Here is a 25,638-nt window from a genome sequence, read left to right on the forward strand (position 1 = left end):
TTTCCTTACCACTGACATGGTACTCAGTCTAAAGTTCTCTAGCTTATCCTATAACCCTTCTTAAATATCAAAACCACATTAGCAGTTTTCAAATCCTCTGGCACCTTTCCCATTGCCAGAGAAGAATTAAAACTTTGGGCCTGTGCCCCTGCAATCTCCCCCTCTTGTCTCCCATAATAGACTGGTACACATGTCATCTGAACCTAGAGAACTGTCCACCTTTAATCCTGCCAATACCTTCAACACCTTGTCCCTCCGTGTCAATTTGCTTAAGGACCTCACAGTCTCTCCTCCAGGTTTCATACCTTCATTCTCATTCTCTTGGATGAAGACTGATGTAAACTATTGGTTCAACACTCTAACTAATATCCTCTGGCTCCATTCATAGATTGCTGTCTTGGACTCCAATAAGCGTCCTCTTTCCCTTTATCTTATTTCCATTGATAAAGTTAGAGAATATTTTGGGATTTTCCCGACTTTCAGCATCAAAAGCTTTCCCATATTCCTTCTTTTCTGATACCTCCTGTTTGCTTACCTGCGATACTGGGTTCCAATGAGATCACTTCTCATTCTTGTAAACTTCAGCAAATAGAGTCTCAGGCTGTTTAACCTTTGCTCATAAGCCCCTAAACTGAAGATCATCCTAGTTAACTTTGTCTGAACTGCATCGAATGAAACAATAACTTTCCTTACATAAGGGGACCAAAACTGGTGACAGTACTCCAAATGTTGACTGGATCAGCACAATTCCTGAAGAAGGGCTTATGCCCGAAATGTCGATTCTCCTGCTCCTTGGATGCTGCCTGACCTGCTGTGCTTTTTCAGCAACACATTTTTCAGCTCTGATCTCCAGCATCTGTAGTCCTCACTTTCTCCTGGATCAGTACAATGTATACTTGGAAAGACTTAAGACCATAAGACCTAGGAATGGAAGTAAGGCCATTCGGCCCATCGAGTCCACTCCACCATTCAATCATGGCTGATGGGCATTTCAACTCCACTTACCAGCATTCTCCCTGTAGCCCTTAATTCCTCGAGACAACAAGAATCTATCAATCTCTGCCTTGAAGACATTTAGCTTCCTGGCCTCCACTGCACTCTGCGGCAATTAATTCCACAGGCCCACCACTCTCTGGTTGAAGAAATGTCTCCGCATTTCTGTTCTGAATTGACCCCCTCTACTTTTAAGGCTGTGTCCACGGGTCCTAACGGAAACAATTTCCTAGCATCCACTCTTTCCAAGCCATATATTATCTTGTACGTGTCTATTAAGTCTCCCCTTAATCTTCTAAACTCCAGTGAATACAATCCCAGGATCCTCAGCTGTTCCTCATACCTCATTCCTGATGAAGGGCTCTAGCCCGAAACGTCGAATTTCCTGTTCCTTGGATGCTGCCTGACCTGCTGTGCTTTAACCAGCAACACATTTTCAGCTCTGATCTCCAGCATCTGCAGACCTCACTTTTTACTCGAAGATTTTAACCTACTGCGAATCCTCTTGCAAGGATGCCTTCCTTGAAGAAGCTCTCTTCCTCCCTCTACAAGGATTTCAGTGAGTCTCTCTCTCACTGCACCCCCCAGGTCATCTCCTCTGCACAGAAGCTCTTCAGCCACGTTCTCAAACAGACTCGTTACCACAACCACATCTCCTTCCTCAGCACCTGCCTACGAAACCGACTGATCCCACACGGACTCCGGACTACATTCCAACCAACAAAATTTGGACCCAACCAGGACAACCTGTACAGCTCATTCCTGATGAAGGGCTCTGACCCGAAACGTCGAATTTCCTGTTCCTTGGATGCTGCCTGACCTGCTGTGCTTTAACCAGCAACACATTTTTCAGCTCTGATCTCCAGCATCTGCAGACCTCACTTTTTACCCTATGTTAGACCAACCATTCCAGGGATCATCTGTGTGAATCTCCGCTTGACACGTCCCAGTGCCAGTATGTCCTTCCTGAGGTGTGGGGACCAAAACTGGTCACAGTACTCCAAATGGGGCCTAACCTGAGCTTTATAAAGTCTCAGTAGCACAACGGTGCTTTTATATTCCAACCCTCTTGAGATAAGTGACAACATTGCATTCGCTTTCTTAATCACGGACTCAACCTGCATGTTTACCTTTAGAGAATCCTCGACTAGCACTCCCAGATCCCTTTGTACTTTGGCTTTACGAATTTTCTGAAAATGTGTTGCTGGTCAAAGCACAGCAGGCCAGGCAGCATCTCAGGAATAGGGAATTCGACGTTTCGAGCATAAGCCCTTCATCAGGAAATGATTTCCTGATGAAGGGCTTATGCTCGAAACGTCGAATTTCCTATTCCTGAGATGCTGCCTGGCCTGCTGTGCTTTGACCAGCAACACATTTTCAGCTGTGATCTCCAGCATCTGCAGACCTCATTTTTTTACGAATTTTCTCACCGTTTAGAAAGTAGTCTATGCTTTTATTCTTTTTGCCAAAGTGCAAGACCTCGCATTTGCTCATGTTGAATTCCATCAGCCATTTCCTGGACCACTCTCCCAAACTGTCTAGATCCTTCTGTAGCCTCCCCACTTCTTCACTACTACCTGCCTGTTCACCTAACTCCGTATCATCTGCAAACTTTGCTAGAATGCCCCCAGTCCCTTCATCCAGATCATTAATATATAATGCGAACAGCTGTGGCCCCAACACTGAACCCTGTGGGACACCGCTCGTCACCGGCTGCCATTCCAAAAAAGAACCTTTTATCCCAACTCTCTGCCTTCTGTCAGACAGCCAATCCTCAATCCATCCCAGTAGCTCACCTCGAACACCATGGGCCCTCACCTTGCTCAGCAGTCTCCCGTGTGGCATCTTATCAAAGGCCTTTTGGAAGTCTAGATAGACCACATCCACTGGGTTTCCCTGGTCTAACCTACTTGTCACCTTAGATTAGATTACTAGATTACTTACAGTGTGGAAACAGGCCCTTCGGCCCAACAAGTCCACACCGACCCGCCGAAGCGCAACCCACCCATACCCCTTACCTAACACTACGGGCAATTTAGCATGGCCAATTCACCTGACCCGCACATCTTTGTGACTGTGGGAGGAAACCGGAGCACCCGGAGGAAACCCACGCAGACACGGGGAGAACGTGCAAACTCCACACAGTCAGTCGCCTGAGTCGGGAATTGAACCCGGGTCTCTGGTGCTGTGAGGCAGCAGTACTAACCACTGTGCCACCGTGCCGCCCAAAGAATTGTCACCTCTTCTCTATTTTCATACTTTAAATCCTTGAAATTTACCCAACATTCTATCAGCCTCTGTGTAATGTACTGTACATGTGCACTAGGTCTGCATTTCATGCAAAAGTACACCCAAGCCCCTTTGCGCTGCAGCTTTCTGCAGTCCTTCTCAATTTAAATAATATTGTTCTTTTGTTCTCCCTTTCAAAGAGAACACCTTCATAGTTAGATCACTATTCTACAGAGCCAACTTTTTGCCCACCTACTTTCCGTAAACCGTTCGTATTCCTCTTGCAACTTGCCTTTTCATCTACTTTTGCATCATCTGGCTATAGCACATTCACTTCCTTCCTCCACATCATCAATATATACATGAAACAGTTGTAGTCCCAACACTGATCCCTATGGATGCAAGTGATTATAGGTTGCCAAACTGAAAAAGAACTGCTTATTCCCATTGCCAGTTCTCTAACCATGCTAATATACAGGCTCCAATAGCATGGACTCTTCTGACTTACCATGCCTTAAGATCCATTGTTAAATATCTTCTGGAAGTCCAAATGCAACACATCTACTGGTTCCCCTCTATCTACTCTGGTCACGACTTTCTTGTAAAACTAAGTTTAGTCAGACACAATTTTCCTTTTATGAAGCCATGCTGACTCTGCTTGATTAGATTATGAATTTCCAAACATGCTATTACTTCCTTAAAAATGGATTCCGATACTTAAAAAGTTCTACAAAAGCTGATAGCCCATCACCAAATCACCCTTTATTTGCAGGTGCAGAGTCCTTGACACTGGTACAGCTCTCTCGGGGCTAGTTCTCAGAATGTCAGACTCGCTGACATTCTGGTTTATCCTTTTTTCTCCTTTCCCCCACACTATCGCCTAACTGCGGTTGTGCTTATTTTTCCCCAGCAATCATGTGCGCATGCAGGTGTGAGACACAGTGAAAGACACAAGATGCACGAATCTTTATTTAATTTCCACCACCAGGAAGAAAAAAAACACCCGAGTGGCCAGTGACAAGCAGCGCCCTTCACATCAAATGGCAATGCTGTGTGATCAAACAGGGAAGGGGAGGGCAGGGATTAAATCAAAATGACATTCTGGTTTATCTCTGTCAGCCAGGGTTCCCTGATTGGACCGGATTATCAGTTCCAATCAGAGAACTTCTATTCTAAGATATTTACCCGGCGAACCTCATTACAATCAACATTTCTCCCAGTCTGAGTCCAAGGTCATTACTGGTCCTTTTTCTTATAGCACCTCCTTGAGCATCTGAGCACTAGATCAGGTTCCTGCAACTCTGCATGTGATGCATAAGAGCTCACCTCCTGCATCCAGAGCATCTCAGGAGAAATTCATTCTCCTCTTCTGGCAGCAAAGGTGATCCACAGTTTCCATTCAGATTCAGAGGTCTCTTCAATACTTTTGCAGAGGGAGTACCCATGGGTTCCGACAGCATTCCCTACTGTTTTGAGGAACAGGGCACATTTTGCACCCGCACAGTTTGCAGGTTCATGGATTACATGTGGTTCACGTGTTTATTCAGGATCATCGGTCCTGATTATGCGTCAACCAAGCCACTTACCCATGCAGGGACATTTTCGTAGTTCCTACACTAAACATTGCCCCCTGGAGTAAATTGTTTCTCTCAATTAGCAGAGTCTAGCATCTGGCCCTGGTGGTTCTGATGCCATTTTACACCCTTCTCCCAGATCTAGGAAGATCAGATTTAACCTGCTGCAAAATCCTTCCCCTGTCGTTGCATGAGGGGTGGTCCTATAATTAAACAGGAACCAGGAAAGTTTGATCTCGAGCAAAGCTGTAGGCTATTTCATCAAGCCTGCCTTCAGAGCTCTTTCTGCTAAGCCATTGGATGATGGATAGTATGGAGCTGTCATTATATGTCAAATCATATTTGACTTTAGGAAATACTCAAATCCCCTGCTGGTAAACAATGGCTCATTATCAGTGATCAACACTTCCAGAAATCTGTGTATTGCAAAAGAAGTGTGTGGTTTTTCTATTGTCGCTCCCATGCTTGATAAATGAACTCTATGCACTTTCAATCGGTCTGAGTGGGCATCTACAATGACTAAAAAACAATGAACTCAAGAATGGACCTGCAAAGTCAACACGTAACCAAGTTCAGGGTTTATCCAGCCATTCTGTCCTGGTTAACACTTTGCACATTGCCTCACCAACACAGTTATGTTGGCATTTAAGCCTGGCAAACAAACAATTTCTCACTGACATCTTCATTTTGAAAACTCCTGGATGATCCTGAAGGAGTTTAGCCAGTATCGGTCAGCAACGTTTGCTCGGTACAATCACTCCTGTTCCCCATAAGAATACACTGTCCTCTACTGTGATCTGGTCTCTCCGGATCCAAAAAGATTTCAATTCTGGTTAGAACATAAAACATAGAACAATACAGCACAGAACAGGCCCTTCGGCCCACGATGTTGTGCTGAACATTTGTCCTAGCTTAAGCACCTATCCATGTACCTTTCCAATTGCCGCTTAAAGGTCACCAATGATTCTGACTCTGCCACTCCCACAGGCAGCACATTCCATGCTCCCCACCACTGTCTGGGTAAAGAACCTACCCCTGACATCCCCCTATACCTTCCACCCTTCATCTTAAATTTATGTCCCCTTGCAGCGGCCCTTTGGTTCTACTTGGTCCAACTTGTAATTATACACACTTAGCTTTGGCCAAATTCAGCAGTGGATACTACGTGTGACATTGTCTTGTCCTCTTTAAATAGATTAGCAGGGATACATGGTCCATTATTACAACAAATTTACATTCTTTAAGGCATTGATGGAATTAGCTGACTTCAAAAATGACCACCAAACTTTCCTTCCCTATCAGGGCATAATTACACTCTGCATAAGTTGAAGTCCTGGATGCTTACACTACTAGATGTCCCTCTCCACTGGGCCACCTATGAACTAATACTATTCCAATGCCATACACAGAAGTAATGCACATCAACACAAGATCTTACTTGGCATCATAATGGATGATAGCAGTTTTTTTACTTTCTTGAAAGCTATGACTTGGTGACATGACCATTTTCAAAGCTGACCCTTTTTAAGGAGTCGATGCAAAGGTGTCAGGACGAAGGCCAGATTGTATATAAACTTTATATAATAATTCAACAGGCAAAGGAAAATTCTAAGCTTTGGTGTAGAGGTGGGAGCCAGAGCACCTTTGATCACCCTCACTTTATCTTCCAACAGGTGCAACATGGTCTTGTCAACACTAACACAAGCAGGTCACACGGGCTACCTAGAACTCACATTTTTTTTCCATTTTAGTCCTTAAACATTTCCCCTAGGCTGGTATATGCCTATGTCTAAGTTCTCTTAGTGCTCCTTCTTGTTCTTCAGTTATTAGCACGTCATCTTGATAAATGACAACCTGGGGTAGGCCTTAAAAAATTGCACAGGCTGATGATACCCCAAACAGCTGTCTCATATTTTGGTACAAACCTTTATGGGTATTAATTGCAGCATACTTCTGGGAATCCTCATCTAACCACCACTGTAATTATGCCTGGCTCATATCCAGCTTTGCATACAGATACTCCATGGAAGGAATTGGGCATTCATCCAGCTGCGATAAGCGGTTTATCATTTGTTTAAAATCCCCACAAAGATGAACCTACTGGTCAGGTTTCAAAGTCGGTACAACCAGTGTTGTCCATTCTGCAAACTGGACTGTTGATGATTCCTCCACTTCCCAGCCTTCTGATTTCTGCCCGTTAAAGCAAATGGAGGTAGACAGGTCTTGCAGAATCATGGAATTGCTTTCTGGTCAACATGCAAGATGGCCTTGGCTCTTTTGATAGTTCATAGATCTTCCTGAGAGACTTCTGGTTATTTTAATTAGGACTTCATTCAGGCTGCCATTTTTCTAATCAAAAGATATTGAGCCAATCTCAAACAATTTCGGTCCATCAAGCTTGGACTCAAGCCTTTTACTAAAATCACTGATAACTGTACCATAACAGACCAGAAACAATGTCTGTTCTAAAAAGAAGGTTAAGAGGGGATTTGATAGAGACAAACAAGATGATCAGAGGAATAGATAGGGAAGACAGTAAAAGTCTTTGTCCTAGGATGATGTCAGCTTGTATGAGGGAGCATAACTACAAATTGAGGGGGATGGATGTAAGACAGATGTCAGAGGCAGGTTCTTTACTCAGTGGTAAGGGTGTGGAATGCCAATGTAGTTAACTCAGCCACATTAGGGAGATTTAAACAATCCTTGGATAAGCACACGGATGATGATAGGACAGTATAGGGGGATGAGTTTAGAATAGCTCACAGGTCGACGCAACATTGAGGGCCAAAGGGCCTGTTCTGCACTGTATTGTTCTATGTTCTAGTGTCGTTATCCTTAATGTATAAAGGTTCCCCGTATCGGTTTTCTGTCCAGCCGAGGTCTTGCACAAATGTAAGCGTTGACATCTAGACCTAATATTGTTAAAGACTGGTTCTGCAGGCACTGAAATGGCCATGCCGGTAGCCACCTCCATTAGAACCATTGTGGGCAACACGGTGGCACAGTGGTTAGCACTACTGCCTCACAGCGCCAGAGACCTGGGTTCAACTCCCGCCTCAGGCAACTGACTGTGTGGAGTTTGCACGTTCTCCCCGTGTCTGCGTGGGTTTCCTCCGGGTGCTCCGGTTTCCTCCCACAGTCCAAAGATGTGCGGGTCAGGTGAATTGGCCATGCTAAATTGCCCATAGTGTTATGTAAGGGGTAAATGTAGGGGTGAGGGTGGGTTGCGCTTCGGCGGGTCGGTGTGGACTTGTTGGGCCGAAGGGCCTGTTTCCACTCTGTAAAGTAATCTAAAAAAAACCAGATGACCATTTGACCCAACTGTTCTAAGTAAGATGTTGGTGACTTTACAGGGTGTGCACTCTCTTGGATATCAGCCTATTAGTTCTCGTACTCAATTTAGCTTTAGAATGACTCTTTTGCTGTCTTGAGTTTGCATACCAAGCAGTGACTACAATGGCTTGCCAGCCTGGAACCTGAAGAGAATTTTAAGTGTTTGGCCGAGGCTTGGATTTGTGCTTGGGTTTTGCTATGGACTGATCTAGAGTCCCTCTGTTCAGGATGTGTTCCGAGTGTGGCTATGCAATTGCTTTCATTCATTTGGTTTATCCCAAGCTCAGTCAGACTAGCGAGGGTATCCACTTCCATCAGAATACCTGCAACTCACTGCATTTTTCAGTGATAAAGCCAGTTGTAGTGTCTGTTTGAAGTATAGATGGGCTTCAGCTACTGAACACTTTTACATGGTTACATCATTAATCCAAAATACTGACTGGTCTCTCAGCTTTTCATTAAGGGTTAAATCAAAGTTATATATCTCTGTCAGTCATCTTAACCTAGTCAAAAACTCCATTACTGACCTCCCTAGTTCTTTAATTGCTGAGTAAAAATTTCAGGATTTGAGGAGGCTTGCGTTTGTAATATTCCTTGACTAAATCCATCAGCTTTTGAAAAGTTTTAATATCCAGTGCCTCAGAGAAAGTTAGGCTGCTAATAACTGAGAAAGCAGTGGGTCCACATGCTGTCAGGAGAATTGCTTGTTGATTTTAATCTGTCCTAATGTCATTTGCCCTGAAAAAAAAGCATCCTTTCCACTGCCCTGTGGCCAAACACGTCAACTCTCCCCCCACCACTCCACCAAGGACATGCAGGTCCTGGTCCCCTCCATCACCACACCCTAACCACCCAACACCTGGAGGAAGAAAGCCTCATCCTCTGGCATCAATGTGGATATCACCAATTTCCTCATCCCCCCGCCTCCACCTTATTCAGTTCCAATCTTCCATCTTGGCACTACTCTCATAACCTGTCCTTCATCCTTCGCAGCTATCTGCTCCACCCTCCTCTCTGACCTATCACCATTACCTGCGTCTACCTATCATACTCTTGGCTACCTTCCCCCCAGCCCCAACCTTTCCTCTCATTTATCTCTCACCTCCTTGGCTCACAAGTCTTCTTCCTGATGAAGGGCTCTTGCCGGAAACATTGATCCTCCTGCTCCTCAGATGCTGCCTGACCTGCTGTGCTTTTCCAGCACCACACTCTCAAATCTGATCTCCAACATCTGCAGTCCTCACTTTCTCCAAGCACTGGCATTGGCAGTAATTCTGAGATCATGGCCTTTGAAGTCCTACTTTTCAAACTACTTTCTAACTAAGGCTTTTAGGGCCTTATCCCATGTTACCTGGAACTGACCACTAGCTGTCATCTCTCCTCTCTAGAATGCCCTATAGCCACTGTGAGACATCCTTGACCCTCAAACCAGGAAGACAACATACCATCCTGGAATCTCATGTATGGCCTCATAATCAGTTAGTTATTCCCCTTTCAATTGCACATTAGAATGGAACTGGAGTTTGGAGAAATAAGGGAGTGAGGTAAATGAGGGAAGATATGATCAGTCCCTCCTTTTATTCTCATCGGTGTGTACTTCTCTTGAAAATAAAAGCAAGGTCTTGGGGAATTTGGGCAACATTTTCTCTTTTCCCATGCAGCAGAACCAAATGTGCACAATGAAGTGTTATTAATGGCTATTAATGGTTTCCCCTGAGAAGCCAACCCATTCTCCAACATTATCCAGGGAAATAAGCCAAAAGAGATTCCTGCACAACCAGCCCAGTCTCTTATTCTATCTGATGACAACCCATTGGCTTTCTGTTTGTGGAGTCTTAGCCTGCATTGTGACCACGTTTCTGCACGTGCCATCTGCAATACTCTTAGCTTTGTGGATGTTCTACAGTGTTCCCAGCCGTTGTAGCTCCAAAACCTCGATTTCCAGGAGCTGCAGCTGGAGACACTTCCTGCACATGTGCTGGCCCCAGGCACTGGAAATATACCCAGCTTGTCAAGGATCAGTAGAGGGAAACTACAACTTTGAGTTCTCCTGCTGTGACTTATCGCTCTGGATTAAACATTTAGATAGCTCTCAAAATCAATTAATACAATTACATTCTTCTAAAACAGAATCCACCCCTTACAGGCTAGACACCACAAAATGAAGACTTTACAAACTGTTACCTATATTAGCAGTACAAATCTTCACAGTCTAAACTCACTCAAACAGCAATCACTAGCCTTGTGTCATATTTGAATCCTGATGTCACCTCAGGCATTCTGTCTCTAGATCAAGTGGAGGCAACACTGGGCTGCTCCTTACAAAGTTATCCTGCTTTCTGCTCAGCTGCCCCTTGCTAGATTTGCACTCTTCTGACCTCCAATGCTCTGTACATTAAGAGTTCCTTAAAGTCACTCCCTCCTTATTCACCAAATTCCTTAAGATCTTACTCTTATTTTAAAGAGAAATACTAATCAATCAGAAAAAAGGAGGAACTGATTACATCTTCCCTCTTTCACCAAACTCCAGTTACACTCTAATGCAACAAAGCAGCATTCAAATCCAGTTAAATGATAATAATTTATCAATCCTGCTTACCTTTAATTCAAGAATAATCGCCAATTTGCAGAGCAAAAGATACATCCTAAGCAATGCTTCTCCACAAACTTGTGCCCTTTGAATCAGCATTGACATAGTCAAATAAAACAGGCCTTTTTGCACGGTGAGCTTCTCCTGAACATAATGATAATCCTTGGATTTATAATATTGAGGGATTCTAGACGCAGACATTTAAGATAGCAAATTAACGTCAAAGAAACCTGTTAATGATGTGACTTATCATCATTACAGGACAAATAAATGAGGAGGTCCAAAGAGTGATCGTTAAAGTTGTGGTATTTTACACAAGCTGGTAGGGAACAGGACGTGTCTAAGGACAGCGTGAAACAGACTGAAATGCTAGAACAGGTTGATGTTAGGAAGAAGGATTTGCTGAAAATCGTGGAAACCATAAGGATAGATAAATTCCCTGGGCCAGATGGGTTATACCGTAGGTTATGATCAACTAGGAGAAAGTGAGGACTGCAGATGCTGGAGATCAGCGTCAAAATGTGTGGCACTGGAAAAGCACAGCCAGTCAGACAGCATCCGAGGAGCAGGACAGTCAACGTGTCATGCATAAGCTCTTCATCAAGAATGTTGCGGAGGGGGGGGGGGGGGAACAGGGAGGAAAGGTAGCTAGGAATGCAATAGGTGGATGAAGATCAGATAGGAATTCACCAGAGTAGACACAAGCTACTTTCAAATAAATCTGTCTCAGAAAAGTGGGATGCATTCGAGAAGGAAATATGGAGAGTACAAGGCCAACATGTTCTGATTAGGTACAACCAACAAATACTGTGAACTGTACATATTAAGGGATATACAACATTGGATTAGGAGACAAAGGGAGGGTCAGAGCAAATATCGAGGGCTGAAAGCAGCAGAAGCCCTAAAGAAGTACAGAATGTGCAAGAGAGAACTTGAAATTAGGAGAGCTAAAAGGTGATAAGAAAGGATATTGGCAGGTGTAATGAAGGAAAACTCTACGTCATTTTATATTTATATTAAGGATTAAAACATAAAGAGGGCAAGAGTAAGGCCCAGTAAGGATCACAGTTTAATTCATGCATGACCAGAGAATCTGGGTATGGCTTTAAATGAATACTTTAGATCAGTGCTCACTATTGAAGGAGCTGGTATTGGTATAGAAATCAAGGAGGTGGTCTCTGATGCAATAACAAAAATTAGCATAGACAGAGAGGGGCTCTGGATAAATCCCTAGGGCCAAATGAAATACTATCCAGCCCCATCCCTCTACCCTATACCTATATTTCATGGTTCATCCACCTAATCTACATGTCTGTGGACACTGCGGGCAGTTTAACATGGCCAATCCAGTTAATCTGTACATCACTGGGCAATGGGAGAAAACTGGAGCACCCACAGGAAACCCACGTGGGCACAGGGAAAACATGCAAATACCACACAGTCGACCAAGGGTGGAATTGAACCCAGGTCCCTGTTGTTGTGAGGCACCAGCCCTAACCACTGAGTCGTGCTGCCTGTTTGGTTGTAAATAGTGGGAAGCGTAGCTTTAGACGACAATAGGATTTAGGTGGTCTGGCTAAATAGCAGCTCAATGGCAAATGGAATTCAATCTTATTCAGTGTGAAATTATGCACTTGCGCAGAACAAACAAGGCTAGGGAATAGATGAAGAATGGCAGGACCCTGGGAAGCACAGAAGACCAGAAGGATATTAGTGTATATTTATGCCAGTTCCTTAAGGGACAAGTCGATAAAAGTGGTATCCTGAAGAATGCATATGTTTGCAGCAATTTTCCTTTTACTTCAAATTACCAACATTTGCAGGAGGTTGTTTTTATATTCTTAGTTTACGAATCATTTGTAATGATAAATGATTTCAAAAATTCCTGCCAACCTTCACATGTATATTCTGTATCCAGGAAATGGTGATTTGGCAGATTGGGAGTAAATGACAAGCAAATGACTCTGACTCTAAATCAGGTCCTCCTGCCTCAAATTGCCTAAAAGGCCTTGAAAATCTTAAGTGATTGAATATATAATATACTCCAGATTGCTGGTTGGGAGATTTTGTTATATCTCATCTCCAGCCACATAAGAGCAGAATGCCCTCCCAGTGAGACTGTTGTCAATGTTGAACATATTTGAGGACATAAAAACACTATTGAGAATAAAAGTGCTTGCGTATTAGATGCTTAGTTTACCTTGTCCCAAAAACATGTGAGATCTTGTACATGGACTGAATAATCATTTTCACTGTTCTGCATTCCATCATTGGGACTTTTAATTTCTTCAAGGATCAAAAATCCCTGTTAACAAAACAAATGACAACATTTAATTGCAAACCAGAAATGTTAATATTGAGGAAGCAGGATGTAAAATAATTCTGGTTGCCCTACAATAGAAAGGATATTATTACAGAAAAGGTTTACTAGGATGCTACCAGGACTGGAGATTTTAGTTATAAGGAGAGGTTGGAGACTGAAGGGCGACCTTATAGCTGACAGCTTTTCCCCATGGTATGGCAGTGTAAAACTACAGGCCACATGTGATGGGGAGAGAGATACAAAAGGGTCCAGAGGGGCAATTTTTTCATAGAAGGTGGTTAGAGTCAGGAAGAGACTGCCAGAGGTAGTCATGGAAGACAATATAGTTTTGTCATTTAAGAAATGTCTCAGAGAGGGTGCAGTATGTTCTCACGGGGAAGAGGAGCCAGCAGGAGGTCATTGTTCACATTGGAATCAACGACATTGGAAAGGAAAAGGTTGAGACTCTGAAGGGAGATTACAGAGAGTTAGGCAGAAATTTAAAAAGGAGGTACTCAAGGGTCGTAATATCTGGATTACGCCCAGTGCGACGAGCTAGTGAGGGCAGGAATAAGAGGATACAGCATGGCTGAGGAGCTGGTGTATGCAAGAAGGATTCACATTTTTGGATATTTGGAATCTATTTTGGGGTAGAGGTGACCTGTACAAGAAGGACGGATTGCACCTAAATTGGAAGGGGACTAATATACTGGCAGGGAAATTTGCTAGAACTGCTAGGGAGGATTTAAACTAGTAAGGTAGGGGGGTGGGACCCAGGGAGATAGTGAGGTAAAAGCTCGATCTAAGACAGGTACAGCTGAGAACAGAAGTGAGTCAAACAGTCAGGACAGGCAGGGAAAAGATAGGACTAATAAATTAAACTGCATGGGACTGGGATATCATAGCAATTACGGAAACATGGCTCAGGGATGGGCAGGACAGGCAGCTTAATGTTCCAGGATACAAATGCTACAGGAAGGATAGAAAGGAAGGCAAGAGAGGAGGGGGAGTGGCATTTTTGATACAGGATAGCATCACAGCTGTGTTGAGGGAGGATATTCCCAGAAATACATCCAGGGAAGTTATTTCGATGGAACTGAGAAATAAGAAAGGGATGATCACCTTATTGGGATTGTATTGTAGACCCTCCAATAGTCAGAGGCAAATTGAGAAACAAACTTGTAAGGAGATCTCAGCTATTTGTTAGAATAATAGGGTAGTTATGATAGGGGATTTTAACTTTCCAAACATCGACTGGAACTGCCATAGTGTTAAAGGTTTAGATGGAGAGGAATTTGTTAAGTGAGTACAAGACAATTTTCTGATTCAATATGTGGATGTACCTACTAGAGAAGGTGCAAAACTTGACCTACGCTTGGGAAATAAGGCAGGGCAGGTGACTGAGGTGTCAGTGGGGGAGTACTTTGGGGCAGTGACCATAACTCTACTCGTTTTAAAATAGTGATGGAAAAGGATAGACCAGATCTAAAAGTTGAAGTTCTAAATTGGAGGAAGGCCAATTTTGACGGTATTAGGCAAGAACTTTTGAAAGCTGATTGGAGACAGATGTTCGTACGTAAAGGGACGGCTGGAAAATGGGAAGCCTTCAGAAATGAGATAACGAGAATCCAGAAAAAAGTATATTCCTGTCAGGGTGAAAGAAAAGGCTGGTAGGTATAGGGAATGCTAGATGACTAAAGAAATTGAGGGTTTGGTTAAGAAAAAGAAGGAAGCATATGCAAGATATAGACAGGATAGATTGAGTGAATCCTTAGAAGAATACATAGACAGTAGGAGTATACTTAATAGGGAAATCAGGACGGCAAAAAGAGGACATGAGATAGCTTTGGCAAATAGAATTAAGGAAAATCCAAAGGGTTTTTACAAATATATTACGGACAAATGGGTAACTAGGGAGAGAATAGGGCCCCTCAAAGATCAGCAAAGCGGCCTATGTGTGGAGCCACAGAAAATGGGGAAGATACTAAATGAATATTTTGCATCAGTATTTACTGTGGAAAAGGAAATGGAAGATATAGACTATATGGAAATAGATGGTGACATCTTGCAAAATGTCCAGGTTACAGATGAAGAAGTGCTGGATGTCTTGAAATGGCTAAAAGTGGATAAATCACCAGGCCTGATCAGGTGTACCCAAGAACTCTATGGGAAGCTACAGAAGTGATTGCTGGGCCTCTTGCTGATATATTTGTATCATAGATAGTCACAGGTGAGGTCCCGGAAGACTGGAAGTTGGCAAACGTGATGCCACTGTTGAAGAAGGGCGGTAAAGACAAGCCAGGGAACTATAGACCAGTGAGCCTGACATCGGTGGTGGGCAAGTTGTTGGAGGGAATCCTGAGGGACAGGATGTACATGTATTTGGAAAGGCAAGGACTGATTCAGGATAGTCTACATGGCTTTGTGCGTGGGAAATCATGTCTCACAAACTTGATTGAGTTTTTTGAAGAAGTAACAAAGAAGATTGATGAGGGCAGAGCAGTAGATGTGATCTAAATGGACTTCAGTAAGGCGTTCGACAAGGTTCCCCATCGGAGACTGATTAGTAAGCTTAGATCTCATGGAATACAGGGAGAACTAGCCATTTGGTAGGCTCAAAGGTAAAAGACAGAGGGTGGTGGTGGAGGGTTGTTTTTCAGACTGGAGGCCTGTGACCAGTGGAGTGCCACAAGGATTGGTGCTGAGCCCTCTACCTCTTGCCATTTACATAAATGATTTGGATGTGAGCATACGAGGTACAGTTAGTAAGTTTGCAGATGACACCAAAATTGGACGTGTGGTGGACAGCGAAGAGGGTTACCTCAGATTACAACAGGATCTGGACCAGACGGGCCAATGGGCTGAGAAGTGGCAGATGGAGGTTTCGGGTGAGAGGGGAAAGATATAAAAGAGACGTAAAGGGCAACTTTTTCGCACAGAAGGTGGTAAGTGTATGGAATGAGCTGCCAGAGGAGGCTGAAACAATTGCAACATTTAAGAGGCATTTGGATGGGTATATGAATAGGAAGGGTTTGGAAGGATATGGGCCGGGTGCTGGCAGGTGGGACTAGATTGGGTTGGAATATCTAGTCGGCATGGATGGGTTGGACCGATGGGTCTGTTTCCATGCTGTACATCTCTATGACTCTATGAAATATTTAGACAGGTGAATGGATGGGATAGGTATGGAGGGTTATGAGCCAAACACAGGCAAACAAGACTAGCTTAATTGTGAAAATGAGATGACATGGGCAAGTTGGGCTAAAGGGCCTGTTTCCATGCTGCAGACTTCTGTGACTCTCAAATAAATTACAGAAATATTTTAAATATGGTACTTGAAAGTGGAAACTGTCACTAATCATGCATTATCTTAGAATGGATGAATAGTTTTATACTATTAAACTAAATAAATTCATAGGGTAGGATGGCAGAATATCCTGTTATGATGAATCAGAATCACAAAAATTTACAGCACAGGGACAGGTCATTCAGCCCATTGTGCCTGCAATTAAACCTTTATATTAATTTAAAAGTATTAATTTAACACATGGTGGCATGGTGACTCAGTGGTATGGGGTGGCACTGCTGCCTCACAGCACCAAGGTCCCAGATTCGATTCCAGCCTCGTGACTGTCTGTGTAGAGTTTGCACATTCTTCTCATGTCTGGGTTTCCTCCAGGTGCTCCGGTTTCCTCCCACAGTCCAAAGATGTGCAGCTCAGGTGAATTGGTCATGCTAAATTGCCCATAAGGTTTGGTGCATTAGTCAGAGGGAAAAGGGTCTGGGTGGGTTACACTTCGGAGGGTCGGTGTGGACTGGTTGGACCAAAGGGCCTGTTTCCACACTGGAGGGAATCTAAATCACATCAGCCATGCACCCAGTTTCCAGGTGTAAATGCTTATTTTGGTCCCTAATCAGTCCTACTCCTCCTTTTATCATCTAATCTCAATGGCTATTCCACAGCAAATTAACTCTGGAATGATTTTCATTGCTTTAAGGCTCATTAAACAAGCATCATGATTTAATGTTAATCTCCTCTTTCCCCCACACCCTTGCACATTATTTTTATCCAAATAATCATCCAATGCAGTCTTGCATACTTCAATTGAACCTGCCATCATCACTGTGTAAATAAGTTTCTCCTCATCTTTCCCTTGCTTCTTTTTACAAATCAATTTAAATCTATGCTCTCTCACTTTTGTTCTTTTTAAAAGCAGGAATAGCTTCTATCCCCTATATCCAGTCTGCTCATGATTTTCAAAATCTCTGTCAAATTTCTCAACAATAGCCTTCTCTCCAAGAAGAATTTCAGCTTCTTCAATCTGTCCTCCCAACTGAAGTTCCTCATGCTTGGAATATTCTTGCAAATGGCTTCTGCAATCTTTCCAATGCATTCACTTCTATAAATGCACCATCTCATACTTCTCCACATTAAAACTTATCTGCCACCTATATGCTCACTCCATCAACTTGTCTATGTCCTTCTAGACTTTCACACTGACCTCCTCAGCATTTACAATTCTTCCACATTTTGTGTCATCTGTACACTTCAAAATTGCCCTGACTACCATATAGATCAGGAAAAGCAAGAGTCCCCCTACCAATTCTTGGGGCACTCCACCACAGGCCTTCCTCCAGTCTGAAAAGTATCTATTGCACATTACTCTGTTTCCTGACCCACAGCCAATTTTTCTATCCATATTCCTTTTATTCCATGACCTACGACTTGCATCATACACTTTGGTGCGTCACTGTATCAATCACCATCTGAAGGTCTATATCGACAATTTCAACAGTGTTATCCTCATCAAGGCTGTTACCTCTTCAAAAGGCTTCAGCAAGTTAGTTAAACATGATTTCCCCTTTAGAAATCATGCTACTACTTTCTAACTAGTCAAAAATCACACAACACCAGGTAATAGTCCAACAGGCTTATTTGGAAGCAATTTGGAGTGCTGCTCCTTCGTCAGATGGCAACTGAGTGTGTGGTGCTGGGAAAGCACAGCAGGTCAGGTAGCATTCGAGGAGCAGAAGTATCGATGTTTCAGGCATAAGCGCTTCATCAGGAATTTCCTGATGAAGGGCTTATGCCTGAAATGTCAATTTTCCTGCTCCTTGGCTGCTGCCTGACCTGCTGTCCTTTTCTAGCACCACACTCTCAACTCTGATTTCCAGCATCTGCAGTCCTCACTTTCTCCTATCAGATGTACACCCCAGGCCAGCACTGGCTCCAAATCATGACATTCTAATCAAGTCACCTTTTTCCATGTAACGACTAATTCAATGCCAAATAACACTAAAGTTAAACTGACTGATTTGTGATTTCTGGGCTTATCCTTATAATCTTTCTTTAGCAAGGCTGTAACATTTGTGTCTTGCTCGTCTTCTGCACCTCTGCAGGTCCAGGAAAGACTGAAAGATTGTGGCCAGTGCCCCTGAAATTTCCACACACACTTCCTTGAAAATTCTTGATGCATTTCATCTGGTCTTGGTCAATTTTAAGTACTAACAGTCAATCCAACACTTCTTCCCTATCAATTTTGAAATTTTCTTGTGACTGAGTTCCCTCTTCTGTCACCATGGCCTGCATAGAATCCCTCTCTTTGATAAAGACAGATGCAAAGTATTAGTTTAACACATCAACCATGCTCCCAGGTGTAAATGTTCATTTTGGTCCCTGATCAGTCCTACTCTTCCTTTTATCACCCAAATCCGATGGCTATTCCACAGCAAGTTAACTTTGGAAAGACTTTGGTTGCTTTAAGGAGATATTTTAGCCTTTTTCATTTCTTGGTGAGGAAGTCCTGTTTTTAAGTCCAGTCCTTAACCATAGGAACAAGCAAGAGAGAGCAAACACACAGGTAGAGGGATTTGGGGAGAGAAGAGAGGGAGGGAGTATAAGGCACTGTGGAAAGAGAGGAGGAAACAGGGTGAGGGGTGAGAAGGTAGGGGGTGGTGCATTCTAGATCATAGCTGATTGCCGTATTAAAAGTACTCATCTTAAATTGCTTATTGTCTTGAATCAAAATCTTCTGTTTACTGACCATTCAGCTTTTGGGAGAAATGTCTCCTTATTTACTTCATCTAAACCCTATTTACTGCCCTATTAAAACTCCCCTTGTGTGTTCTACTCTGGAAACAATCCTTACTTTTCCAATTTCTTAAATTCAGTAATTGTTCCACATTCCTGATATCATTCCAGCAACTTGACTGTGCAGCCTACAAAATATCAGGACTAGACAGGGTAAACACAGTAAGGATTTTCCAGATTACCAGGGAGTCCAGAACCAGGAGTCACAGTGTAAAAAGATGGGAAAGGCCAATCAAGACTTAGAAAAGGGATGTTTCTTTAACCAGAGAGTGGGGAGTCCATTGAATTCTCTGCCACAGAAGGCAGTTGAGATCAAAGCATTGAATCATAAAATCATGCAGAACTGGAGGTCCTTCTGCTCAAAGCCTGTGCTGCTAAAAATGCAATGTTTTCAATGAGATAGATATCCTTAGGGCTAAAGGGATCAAATGATATGGGATGAACAAGGAAATAGAGCACGGAGTTGGATGATCAGCCTTGATCATATTGAATAGCAGAGCAAGCTCAAAAGGTAGAATGGCCTGCTCCTGCTATTATTTTGTTTCCAGGCTTTATCCTCTCTTAAGCTTAAACATACTTGTGTCCAATCACTTGACAAATTAGGAGTAAACATTTTAATCGATCCAGAAACAAGATAAGGAGGAAAGCCAATTTTCTCAATCTCAAAATGTTAGCAGAAAATAAAGCAAACTCAAAAAATTGTATTCACTGAAAGTCAAAAACACATGGCACTACAACATTTACGGCACCAAAAGAAAATTGTTTTTAATCTTTCACAGAAGTAAACTAAACCACAGAGAAATAATGGTGTTTTTTATCCTGGCTTCATTTACAACAAATAATTAACCGTAGAGATAAAGGCCCATAGGTATTGCTGTCCATTAGAATGAGGGGCAATTCAAAATATTCAGAACAAATATTCACAACAAAATAATTGAATTTACAAGACAAAGAGAGGTTAATCAGTAGCTCATATAGCCAATACCATGACAAAGCTAAAAGATTAATTCTTGCAAATGTAGTTATTCAATCATATGCTATCCTACCTTGTAATGACCCTTCTAGCCATGGTTAGGAGGAGGTCAAAGCTCAGGATTAAATATTCAAAGGAATGGTTCCTTTTGAAAGGAAAAGCAAGAAAATAAGGGTAGTGGAATAGCTTTGTTTTTATGAGATGCAATAAACAGGATAACAAGAAATGATTCAGAATCAGAAGATGTTCAATCCATGCGAATCATGGTGTGAAATAACAAAAAGGAGCTGACACTGGTGGAACTAGTCCACAGTAGCTACACTGTAGGACAGACGGAAAAAAAAATCAGGAGGTAATGAGAGCACATTTATACAGAATGCATGAATCAAGGGTGACTTTAACCTTCAAATAGTTTGGAAAAAAAACAACTGGCAGAGGAAGCCATGAGGAAGAATTCAGAAAACTTCCTTGAACAATATGGTGTGCATCCAACTAGTGATCAGGCTTTTTTTAAAATCTGCTAACACGTAATGAGGCAGGTACAATAAATTACCTCAGAGTAAAAAACTCCCAAGGAAACACTAACAACAAGGTAGAATTTAGAATTCAACTTGAAAGTGAGAAACTTAGAATGCAAACAACTGTCCCAAACTTAAATAAAGGCTTGCTTTGGAGGTGCCTATGTTGGACTGGGGTGGACAAAGTTAAAAAGCACATAACACCAGGTTAGAATCCAACACACTAGTGTTTCTAAATAAATCTGTTGGACTCTAACCTGGTGTTGTGTGATTTTTTAACACTTCTGGGAGCTCCTGCTTCCTCCCATAATCCAAAAACATGCAGATTAGGTGAACTGACCATGTAAAATTGCCCAAAGTGTTCAGGGATGTGCAGGTTAGGTGTATTAGTCAGAGACAAATGTAGAGTAATGTAGGGTAGGGGAATGGGTCTGGGTGGGAAACTCTTGAAGGGTTGGTGTGAACTTTTTGGGCTGAAGGGCCTGTTTCCACATTGCAGGGACTCTATGAATATAGTCTTCTAAATAAAGGCAGTTACAAAAAAATTAGGCCAAATTGACTGAAGTGCACTAGGAAAGGACAATTTCTGACAACATTGGGATAAATAACACAGTAAGTTATTACATTACAAAGGGACATTGATAGATTATTCTGTGGAAAATAAACAGACAAATGGCAAAGGCAATGTGGGGAAGTACAGGATTAAAGAAGATTCCTTTAATAATGAGAAGAAACAGAAATGTGAAGCTGTAGAGAGATTTCAGGGTTAATTCACATACACTGAAAAACAAGTGGATGACAACAAATAATTTAAAAGCTACATAAACTGCTAGTCTTCATTTCTGGTCTATGATTGAAAAGGGACTTAAAGTTACGTTACAATTGTAGAGAGCATTGTGGTTGAATTCCAACTGGATCCCTAATTCAGTTTTAGGGACCTCAGCTCAGGAGCTATAAATTGGCTAATTGTATTAAATAGTTGAGATTATGAGAACAGGTGACAGATTAGCTTTGTGCTCCCTTGAGTAAAGGAGGTTATGCTGTGATATAACGGAGGCTTTGAAAATAATTAAAGGATATAATTGGGTAGATAGAAATTATCTCCTTCAGAGCAAAACCTTACAACTGAAGCTATGTTATTAAAGGACAATGTCAGGAATCATCTCCTCATACAATGAGAGTGAAAATATCTAGGACAATTCCCCCAAAAATCTGTTAAAATTACAAAACAGAGATTGATACTTTTTTTTGCTAGGGTTTTGAGTATTAAAGAACAGAGACGGGTTGATATGTAGAGTTCTCAGGGGTATGGAATCAAGGTGCATTGTCATGTATTAAGGAGTATGCAACCCAACTGGTCTGTTACATAAGGGTATCAAGTAGTGTGGAAACAAGAGGGAAATGGAATTAAGGTGCAGATCAGCCATTATCCAATTGAATGAGTTGAATAACCTATCCTCGTGCCTAAGTTACTAACAGTTGTTTTATTACTTCCTATAACCTTTAGTTTCCAGAGCAATTATATTATCTTTATTAATTAATGTGGGTACTAAATATTTTAACTGACAAAAGTGCTCCATTTCCTTGCTTTAATATTCTTGACCAGGAGATTGGAATTTCACCGAAGTAATAGACTTTGTCTTGCCAAGAGAAGCAAAATCAGCAAAATCCTTTTTTGATTCTTGTACATACCTTTATCCTTCTAATGCTGATTAATCCTTCAGAAGCCGTCTGAATAGCTGCTGGGAAGAACAGGGTGACTGTGAGTCTCACAGCACTGTACAACGAAACTGTGACAAACACACGACTTGCTGTGATGGTGTTGCCAAGTAGCACATATACCAAGAATGTAAAAAACAATATCATCTTGCTTGCAATAAAGAATGAGGCCATGTTCAAGGCACGTAAATAAGAACTTCGTAGAACTTTGGCAATCTCCTTCCTGAAATTCAGAACAGAACCACCATTTGTTTTTGTCTTAGAATGTTTGAACAAAGGTTTGATTTATAGGTTAAACATTCACCTAATGTTCTCCATGAATACTTTTGATAAAGTACATTCTTTTTAACAACGTTAGTCTTACTGTGATTCAGTAGATTAGTATTTATTAGGGATATAATGACTATATATACTTGAATAACAGTTGATCTTATGAAAATGTTAATCTCCAAAAAAAATCCATTCACGTATCCTGTACATTTGTTGATCCTAGCTTTTGAGGGATAGAAGGAGTAAATCAAGTTTATAAATAGAAGCCATTTTGAAAACAGTGGTCAGCATGAGAATCAAACCAGGACCAAATGGAAACACCCCAAAATGGGAGTTAATATTTCTGTGTAGTAATTATGACTATTTGCTGATGTGGAAATTTGAGCTAATGAAAATGGAATGTACATCACACAACTGGAGGAGTAAATAACACAATGAAAACCATAGAACCAGAATGGCAACAAGGAACTGCATCATAGAAAAAAGGTCATCGGTAAAACATTAGTGGAAATTTGCAACACTGACTATTGCCATACTTCTCCTCTCAGGTTTTGTCTGGCAAGTTTCTCAGAAAGCAAACAAAAAAGCAAAAGAACTACATATGCTTGAAATCAGAAACAAAAACAGAATTGCTTGAAATTCTCAGTAGGTCTGGCAGCATCTGTGGTGAGAAATCAGAATTAACATTACCTCTGCCCTTTCTCCATACAGTATCTTCTACAATACAGAGTGATGAAAATTTTCTGCTTAACTCCTTTGCCACTTTCTTGCTCCCCATAACTATCTACCCAGATTCATTTTCTAAGGAGCCGATGCTTATTTCCATCACACATTTCCTTTATATAAAGAAGCTCTTATTGTTAGTTTTTATATTCTTCACTAATTTGACTTTGTAGTTTACTTTCTCTCATCTTGTTTTGATGGATTGTGAATTTATCCCTGTCATAGGGGCTATCATGGCCTTTTGCTTCCTTGTATGGTTTTTCTTTCAACTGTGTACTCTCCTTAACTTCCTTGGTTAGTAACTTTCCTACTTACTGACATTTTTTTTAAACCCCCTTACATCCTTAAATGTCTGCCCTTGCTTGCTTACTAATCCAAGTCTCACACTCCAACTGAATATTAAATTTTACCATGTTATGATCACTTCTTCCAAAAGTCCTTCTTCTCTGATGTCATTTATTAAACCTGCTTCTGTTCCCTATTACCAGATTTTGACAGCACGGTGGCTCAGTGATTAGCATTGCTGCCTCACAGCACCAGGGTCCCAGGTTCGATTCCAGCCTTGGGTGACCGTCTGTGTGGAGTTTGCACATTCTCCCAGTGTCGGTGCGGGTTTCCTCCGGGTGCTCCAGTTTCCTCCCACAGTCCAAAGATGGTGCATGTTAGGTGAATTGGCCATGGTAAATTGCCCACAGTGTTAGGTGTATTAGTCAGAGGGAAATGGGACTGGGTGGGTTACTCTTCAGAGGGTTGGTGTGGACTTGTTGGTCCGAAAGGCATGTTTCCATGCTGTAGGGAATCTAATCTAATCTAATCTAAGATAGCCTGTTCCCTGGTTGGCACCATGACATATTACTCTTGGAACTGAAATGTATTCCATGAATCATTGTCATAGCTACCCTTTCCAACTTGAATGACCAATTAACAAGAAGATTAAAGTCACCCATAATTATTGCTTTATTCTTTTTACAATCTTATAATTTGACTTATGTCATTTCCAACAGTGTGGCTACTGTGGCTCAACACTACTCCCATCAATGTTTTCTTTCCCACCCTGTAACTTATCTCCACCAAATTCCATATAACGATAGTCTACACTATCTCTCAATTGTCCAAGTTTCATCTCTTTGAGCAGTGCAACTCCAGTGCAATCCCAACCCTACCTTTTCCTTCCCTCATCTTTTGTGAATAGTAAAATATCTGAGTGTCAAGTTCACAGTTCTGATTTTGTTGTAACCATGTCTCCATAATAGTTATGAAATCATAATCCATTTACCTTGACTGGTGTCATCAGATTGTCCACCTTATTCTGAATGTTTAGTGCATTAAGGTACAAAGCTTTTAGGTTCATCTTTTGCCATTTGTAAATAATTCTATCTTTCCTTTGCACTGTGGACTCATCTGCCTCTTGCCCCTGATAACGTTGTCTACCTTGTTGCATTTTCCTGATCTTTCATTGCATCTTTGTTTCTCTTCCCTTGTCTGCTTAGATTCCTACATCCTAGTCATTCTAGCCCCAGAATCTGAAACCCTCTGCCTTTCACTATCTTTCCAGACATATGTTCATCTGATGAACAAAGGACAAAGAACAAAGAAAATTTACAGCCTCGGTACAGGCCCTTCGGCCCTCCAAGCCTGAGCCGATCCAAATCTACTGTTTAAGCCTGCCGCCCAATTCCGAAGCATCTGTGTCCCTCTATTCCCCACCTACTCATGCATTTATCCAGATGCATCTTAAAAGAATCTACTATGCTTGCCTCCACCACCCCTGCCGGCAATGCGTCTCAGACACCCACCACCATCTGCGTAAAGTCCTTGCCACGTGTATCCCCTTAAACTTTTCACCTCTCACTTTGAAAGTGTGACCTCTCGTTATTTTGGATCCTTTACCCTGGGAAAAAGCTTATCGCCATCTACCCGGTATATATCCTTCATGATTTTGAAAACCTTAAATCAGTTCCTCCCTCAATCTCCCTTTTTCTAATGAAAACAAACCTAACCTACTCAACCTCTCTTCATAGCTAGTACCTTCCATACCAGGCAACATCTTCATAAACCTTCTCTGACCCTTTCCAAAGCATCCACATCCTTTTGGTAATGTGGCAACCAGAACTGTGCACAGTATTCTAAATGCGGCCAAACCAATGTCTTGTACAATTTAACATGACCTGCCAACTCTTATACTCAATACCCTATCCAATGAAGGCAAGCATACCATATGCCTTCTTGACCACTCTATCCACCTGTGCAGCAACCTTCAGGGTACAATGGACCTGCACTCCCAGATCTCTCTGCTCATCAACTTTTCCCATTCACTGTATAA

General features: G+C 42.0%; 1 protein-coding gene across 3 annotated transcripts in view; it reads right to left on the reverse strand.

Annotated features, from left to right (window-relative positions):
• Window positions 1-25,638, reverse strand: part of abcc4 (ATP-binding cassette, sub-family C (CFTR/MRP), member 4) — a 472,542-nt gene that overhangs the window by 354,098 nt on the left and 92,806 nt on the right. For all 3 annotated transcript variants that reach the window (XM_060825961.1, XM_060825960.1, XM_060825959.1), the window contains exons 8-9: window positions 22,296-22,545; window positions 12,920-13,024 (exon numbers count right to left, since the gene is read on the reverse strand). In XM_060825961.1, coding sequence (XP_060681944.1) covers window positions 12,920-13,024; window positions 22,296-22,545 — 355 coding nt within the window. The remainder of the gene's footprint in view (window positions 1-12,919; window positions 13,025-22,295; window positions 22,546-25,638) is intronic.

This window comes from Hemiscyllium ocellatum, chromosome 6 (assembly GCF_020745735.1).
Source record: "Hemiscyllium ocellatum isolate sHemOce1 chromosome 6, sHemOce1.pat.X.cur, whole genome shotgun sequence".
In the NCBI taxonomy this organism is placed as follows: domain Eukaryota; kingdom Metazoa; phylum Chordata; class Chondrichthyes; order Orectolobiformes; family Hemiscylliidae; genus Hemiscyllium; species Hemiscyllium ocellatum.